Raw genomic sequence first — 7,873 nt, forward strand, 5'->3', positions numbered from 1 at the left:
GCTTCTATATTTGTAACATAGTTGCTTAGAGTTGCAGCTCAGAGGCCTGCAGCAGCAGGCGGGGAACGTTGGTTTCCTCCGTCACTGAAGCAAGCAAACCTCATGTTAGTTTCAAGCTGCCTGGCTGCTGGCCGCCATCTTGGCTGGCAGTTAATTTGCATATCGCCCTGATTAGCCAATGGGAAGGATAGTGGAGGTATGGCTAATTACCATGTTTCTCTTTTATTAGATAGGATAGATGGGACCACCATTGAATATGCAGTTCATGATTGAATGAAATGTCCTTATGCAGTGCATGACTATTACTAAACCACATTAAGCTGTATACTTTAAAATTATAAATTTTGTTATATTTGTCACAGTTTTTTAAAGGCTATATCAGTTTACAGTTACATTGTACAAGAGATTTTATTTTTTTGAGACAACCATTATTTGCAGCTATTGAATTCTTCCCATTCCCATTTGGAGCAACTGACCTGATTTGAGCTAAGTTGTCAGCAGTTTTACCTATGATTAACTCAGTGAAGAAGAAAAATAATGTTATTACTATTATGAAAATAGTTTTGATCTTGCAAAATCTCTGAAAGTGTCCCAGAAACCCCTGATTTGAGCTAAGTTGTCAGCAGTTTTACCTGAAGAATACTTTGAGAACCACCAGATTAAAGAGTTTATATAAGTAGAGAAAAAGTATAGAAGGATATACACCATACTATGAACTACAGTGATATCCTCTCTGCTGAGATAAAATACCCAGAAAAAGATGTAACATGAAATAATAAAAACCTATATATGAAAAACTTTAAAACCCTTCCTAAAGAATACAAAAACAGACATGAAAAGATTCAAAATTATAAAGATGTCAGTTCTATATTAACTTATAAGGTAAGCAAAAAAAAAAAAAAAACAACTAATATATTTTTGCCTCAACAAACTAGACAAGTAAATTCAAAGTTCATATGGAAAAACAAGAAGGAATAGCCAGAAAAGTCCTAAAAGAGAAAATTAATTAAGGAGGATTTAAGCCCTGCCAACTATCACACATAAGAAAAATTTAATAATTAACATAACGCAAAATTAACTCATGAATATTCAGATCAACTAATGGAACAGAATAAGAAAGATCAATGCATAAAGGGGAATTTAGAACATAAAAAGGGTGACATCTCAAAAAGATGGACTTTTAAATAAATGATATTAGATTTGATAAGAGGTAAAATTATATTTGTATCTGTAATACCTTAATAATAATAATAAAAAGATAAAAAAATAAATATTGAGAAAAAAAAATTATATTTGTATCTCATACTATACATCAGGATAAACTCCACTTAGAATGTAAATGCAAAAAAAAATGTGACCATTAAAATGTTAGGAGATAAAAATTTAGAATTTCTTTTTAACCTTTAGGTAGGGGAAAGTTTAATTGAGACTCTAAATTCAAAACCTATGAAAGTAAAGATTGGTAAGTCTAATTTTGTAAAAGTAAAAATCTATACAGCAAGTAACATCAAAAGGCAGGTCAAAAAACAACTGACAAAATGGGAAACATATTTGCAACTTATATCACAGACAAAAGGTAATCTGCTTCATATATAAAATTCCTAGAAACTGAGAAAGAAAAGACCAAAACCCCAATAGAAAAATGGGGATCGAACATAAACATATAGGACATGAGGAAAAATGCAAATGGTTCTTAAGCATAAAAAGAGATAAACTCATCCTATCGTATATAATATAAGCCTAATATGCTAAGTGTCCAGTCATCCATTTAACCAATTAAAGCATAATATGCTAATGATATGCTAAGGCTGCTAAACTGCTCACTATGATGTGCACTGACCACCAGGGGGCAGATAGTTGACCAGTTGCTATGACATGCACCAGGGGGCAGATACTCCGACTGGTAGGTTAGCTTGCTGCTGGGGTCCAGCTGATTAGGACTAAGCGAGATGGGCCGGACACACCCCGGAGCCCTCCCACAGTCTCGCCCCGGCTGGCCAACCTCCCGCATCCCTCCCCGGCCCTGATTATGCACCTGTGGGGTCTCTCAGCCTGGCCTGTGCCCTCTCACAATCCAGGACCCCTGGGGGGATGTTGGAGAGCCAGTTTTGGCCCGATCTCTTCCCCCTGGTGGTCAGTGCGCTCCCACGGGGGGAAAAGCGCCACTCAGTCAGAAGCTGGGCTCATGGCTGCCAAGCACAGTGGCGTTGGTGGGAGCTTCTCCCACCTCCACAGCAGCGCTAAAAATGTCCGACTGATGGCATGGGCCTAAGTCGTCAGTCCGACATCCCCTGAGGGTTCCCGGACTGCGAGAGGGCACAGGCCGGGCTGAGGCACCCCCAGGCCCCCTCTCCTCCGAGTGCACGAATTTCATGCACCAGGCCTCTAGTTGATAATAAGATAAAATAAAATTAAAACTATAAGGAGATACAATATTCCTTGTCTATCAAACGGGCAAAAAATCTAAAAATTTAACAACCCATATTCAGATATTACTGTTGAAACTGGAAAATGAGATTACCCCTATGGGGAAACAAAGCAATATTTATAAAAATAACAGATGCATTTTGACCCAGTAATTCCAATTCTAAGAATAACCCCCCACTCACTTACACACTTACACACACACACACACAGAGTTACTGACTGTGCCATTACTGTTTGTAACAGCAGAAGACTAGAAATAACCCAAAGGTCCGGCAAGGAATATTAGACAGCTGTAAAACAGATTTCTATGCACAGCTATTATATGTTTTCTATTGCTACTGTAACAAATTACCATAAACTTAGCAGCTTAAAACAATACCCATTTATTATCACACAGTTTAGTAGGTTTGAAGTCAGCCAGCCATTTTAGGGAGCTACCACTGATAAATCAAATCACAAAGGACAAAGCCACATGTCATTCCAAATATTTTAAAGCCAAAAATGATTACATTATAGACAACTGATAAACTTATTCCTTAAACACAGCCACATAAATATGGTATGATATGCTTCAGACTGCTGGTCTAAAAATTACCTTTTTTATAACATAAAAGACTATGACTTACTAAATCAGTTTCTTTTTTCCTTCTTTTCTTTCTTTCTGTTTTTGGCACCTGGTGGGAAATAAATATAAAAACTGTGATATAACATAGACCAACATACTTTCTTACTTCTTTGCAAATGCTATGATTTTTGCTCAAAAGGTAATAGAGTAAGCAAATGTGATAAAATTTGAAGTTTGCTAAAACAATATTCATAAAAACAACAGAATGAAAGGATACTTTAGAAATTACTTTCTTTTAAATCCTCAGTTCTGTCCAGAGACCACACCATATTAATTTAAATGATTTTACTTTACTCATTAATTAAATGATTACTAATGACAAAGATTGCATTTTCCCTATTTTGGCTCTAGAAAACTATCTCAGAGCTAAATATAAAAAACTAGCATGTGGAACACAAAAAAGTTCTTTTACATATGACATTTCCTGTTAACCATAGTATAGAACAATTGAAGCTTAACCATTTAAAATTATAAACAAACACTGTATAAGCCTAGTAAAAATCTTCTGCATAACAAAGACCTTAACCTAGATCTAGAACAGAAGAACTTCTAAGGATTTATTTGTATCTGACTACTTCAAAAATGATTTAATGTAGTTTGTAAATCTAAAAACATATAACCAGAATAACTGAAAATAAAATGTAACATAAAAAGGATTAATAGTATTCCTACTACCTAATAATTAGATAGCATTAATACCTAATAATTCAGTATCCCAGCTAATTATTTAAGCTGGGATACTAAAAGGAAACACATTGATAACTTTTTCTAAGCCTGCTACTCCTCTGTAAAATGGATTTCATAATAGCTATTTAATAGGGCTGAAGCAAGAATTAAATAAAATACCAAACACCTAGACCAGCGGTTCTCAACCTATGGGTCGCGACCTCTTTGGGGGTCGAACGACCCTTTCACAGGGGTCACCTAAGACCATCGGAAAACACATATATAATTACATATTGTTTTTGTGATTAATCACTATGCTTTAATTATGTTCAATTTGTATAAATGAAATTGGGGGCCACCACCACAAGAGGAACTGTATTAAAGGGTTGCAGCATTAGGAAGGTTGAGAACCACTGACCTAGACCAATTCCTGGTACTTAAGAAATATTATTATTACTGTTCTACAGATTTCCAGAAACACACATTTTCCTAAAACCTAATTCAAGGAGAAATATAATTTGTGGATCCTCATGTAAAGGTCACTAGATGATACAGTGACTCATACCTTCAACCACTATTTTACAAAAGAAAATTCATGTAATAACCTCTATCAAAGCTGAAGGTATAATCTTGAGGGCACATTATATTTTATCTCAGTGAAGAATGTATTAATTAATGTATTAAATGACATATTTAGAAAATATGGTCTGATGAACTTGTAAGACATAATGGAGTTTGTTACATCTCAAGTAATGCTAAGTTGACATTTCATTGTAATATTTTTCTCAAATACCAGATGTCTCAAACAGACTCTTAAGGAGAGTTAATAACTGAATCCTTTAAGAAATCAAAATATACCATATTTACCTTTGGGGGTATACAATCCAAAGTCTTGAATTCATTCATATATTCATCTAAAAACACTTTAAAAGTGTTGACCCAAACTCTGACTGGAGATTCTCTCCAATCTCGCTGCTCAAGTCTCATGGTCTTTTCCAGAATCTGCTCAAATAGTGCATAGAGGTCTTTATACCGTATGCTTTTCCCATCATCTATCTAATAAGCAATAAAAGAAGAAATTTAAGGTTTTTAGGAAGAAATTCTTTCATATAGAAGATTGATTCAATTTGCATTGGGTTAATATTCAGAATAAAAATTAGGAACCTGATATACTTTCTAATGGGCATGCCCAGGAGGTCATGTGGTACTTTATAGATGTAAATTCCTACTATACTGTGAAATATCTGCTGAGTAAAACCTGCTAAATTTTAGCAAAATACTAACCAGTTTCAAGAATGTAATTTGAAAAAGTCCTGGGAATTTCTCCTATAGTCTGGCATTATAAAATAAATTTTCTAAAACACAACCAATATCATATGAAAGCATAAAGAAAATCTGAAAGTGATATAAACTGATAGGTAGAAATCAGTGAACAAAACTACTGGAAAAACTGTATAATAATTCCACACATATAAGAATTAGAAGCTAAAACTAAAGGATTATGAAAAGTCAAAATAGTAGAGTCCCTGGGTAATATCTAGAATATTTAAATTCAATATCTTAGGAAGATGAAAATATACCCAGGAGGGAGAAAAAGAAAACTACTTGAGGAAATTCGAGGAAGCTACTAATCTGAGAACAGTCAGTATGCTTTTCCCTAGCTATACCTAAAACAAAAACAAGGAACCAAAGAAATCTCTAGTTGAACATGGCCTCTGTATTATCTTCTACAGTATTGACAAATTTTTTGTATGTTGAGTTACAAAATATATACTAATTACCGCCAAAGCAGATGAATAAAAGCTGAAGATATTCTGCCGGAATTCTTTCAGGGCTTTTTTAAATACAACATCCACTAGTGTGTCTTTCTTGCTGTCTTCATTATCTAGGTCATTCATCTGGGGACCACAGAAAGAGTTTTTGTACTGAATCAAGTAATTGAAAAGAGGTAAATGAAATGGTGAACACATATGACTGTCCTGAAAGTGCAAACCACTCTATTATAGGTAAAAGCACGACTAAATAGCCAAAGTTTTATTATTGCTAGATGATTTTCTAAGGTCCTTTCTAACATTTATGATTCTATAGTGCTACCAGAAAAACCACTTCAAGTATGGTATGCAATAACAAGCCTCATCTTCACATATGGAATATATAACATGACAGCTAAAGTAAAATTCTGTTTACCCAGACTGACTAATGTATATTATTTACACCTTTTTCGAAAAGGAAAGACCATCTAATTTAATAAAGCATATGTCACCTTGATCTCTAAGGGCCATATCCTGATATATAAAAGTATTCCATAGTCAAAGCTGCTCAGGAACCTAACTCAGCATTCAAAGTATACCTTTTTCAGAAGAAATTCATCCATGCTCTTTAAATCACTGGCACTTTCTATGATCTGGACAGAGTCATTTTGCCAATGCACAGATTCCAAAGCCAGGCTGCTGATCTTCACACTTCGCTTGCGCTTTGCCTTTGGAGAGGGCTCTTTGTTCTCTTTGAACTCCTTCTGGTAACTACCAGGCAATTCTGGGCTCAAAGGAGGTGTTGGGTGATACTGAGCTAATTCTACAATTCAACAGAATAGCCAAAAAGAAAAGAAATTTAGTAAAAATAATGAAATCTCCACATCCTTCTTTTTAAGTTCCTTTAGTAAGTCACTGTAAGAAACACATGTAAATATTTGAAAAGCAAAATAACAATGATGTTTGAGGCCAGGCAGTTAAACAATAAATCCAGACTGCACATTTGTACATAAATGTATTTAAGATGACCACTTCTCTTTTTTTAAAAAAATATATATTCTTATTTATTTCATAGAGTAAGGAAAAGACAGAGAGAGATAGAAACATCAATGATGAGAATCACTCATCAGCTGTCTCCCACACTGGGGATGGAGTCTGCAACAAGGGCATAGTGCTCTGACCGGGAATTGAACTCTGATCTTCTGGTTCATAGTTTGATGCTCAATAACTGATCTACCACATCCGGACAAGAATGACCACGTTTCAATAAAAATGTTATCTATCTTGTCTTCCTAAGGTCTGATACTGAAAACCTGAATGGAAGTATCTTATAGAACTAAAGCCAGTGCCAAGGAAAAGAAAGAAGAGTACAAAAATCACACTAGCATGTTAAATGCTGTTAACCCAGTCATAATTTTACTGTATTTATTTGAAAGAACATCCAGCTCTATAAAACTCGAACAAACAAGTGAAGTTTGATTATTATTATTTCTGCTGAACGATAATTAAAAAGCTACAATCTTAACTTTTATACACATATCCTTATGAAGCAAATACACAATGAAGACTGCTAATAATATATGCTTCAACTAGGGACTAAAGCCATGAATGCTTCAGTAATAGTATCTGAACTTGGTTCTACTTCGATCTCTTTTGTATTTGGGATTTTCTTATATATCTTCCACATAACTGTCTGAATTTCTCAGAGAATTCCTGGAATGAACTTGGCTTTGTTTTATATATAATATAATATTATATATTAGAAAACATAACAGATTTTCTCTACAATTGTTTACACCAAAGAAACTGGATTCCGTGGAGTTCATTACAATCTAGAACTACAGTGGATTTCTAAAACCCTACCCGGGGCTTCTAAGAATATTGGCCCCTTCTCATTTCACATATTTGTTTGTTTCCCCACATGTATTCACCTTACCTTCTCTCCAATGATATATCCTCATCCCATCTAAAAGCTAATTCTGGCCCTAGCCGATTTGCTCAATGGTTAGAGCATTGACCCATGGACTGAGAGGTCATGGTTTTGATTCTGATAAGGGCACTTACCTCGATTGCAAGGCTCTCACCTTGACCCCAGTTGGGGTGTGTGCAGGAGGCAACCAATTGATGTGTCTCTCTCTCTCATATATGTTTCTCTCTCTGTCTCTCCCCTCTCTTCCACTATCTCTAAAAATCAATGGGAAAAATATATCCTTGGGTGAGGATTAACAAAAAAAAGAAAAATTAAAAATAAAAAAATAAAAACACTCCACAAAAAAGGGAATGTCCCCAGCAAAGAGTATGGCTAGTCACCCAAAGACCAACTTAATGTAGTAGATAGTGCTACTGTCGAGAAAATCAAGACCTCTTGTCTGCTTTCTGCTGGAATGCTCCTTTATCATTAAAA

General features: G+C 34.9%; 1 protein-coding gene across 1 annotated transcript in view; it reads right to left on the minus strand.

Moving 5' to 3' along the window:
* The window catches only part of MYO9A (myosin IXA), a 349,884-nt gene that overhangs the window by 55,929 nt on the left and 286,082 nt on the right, over positions 1 to 7,873 (minus strand). The window contains exons 28-31 of the mRNA XM_015560068.1: positions 6,069 to 6,292; positions 5,500 to 5,616; positions 4,586 to 4,774; positions 3,054 to 3,101 (exon numbers count right to left, since the gene is read on the minus strand). Coding sequence (XP_015415554.1) covers positions 3,054 to 3,101; positions 4,586 to 4,774; positions 5,500 to 5,616; positions 6,069 to 6,292 — 578 coding nt within the window. The remainder of the gene's footprint in view (positions 1 to 3,053; positions 3,102 to 4,585; positions 4,775 to 5,499; positions 5,617 to 6,068; positions 6,293 to 7,873) is intronic.

Source organism: Myotis davidii, unplaced genomic scaffold, assembly GCF_000327345.1.
Source record: "Myotis davidii unplaced genomic scaffold, ASM32734v1 scaffold734, whole genome shotgun sequence".
Lineage (NCBI taxonomy): Eukaryota > Metazoa > Chordata > Mammalia > Chiroptera > Vespertilionidae > Myotis > Myotis davidii.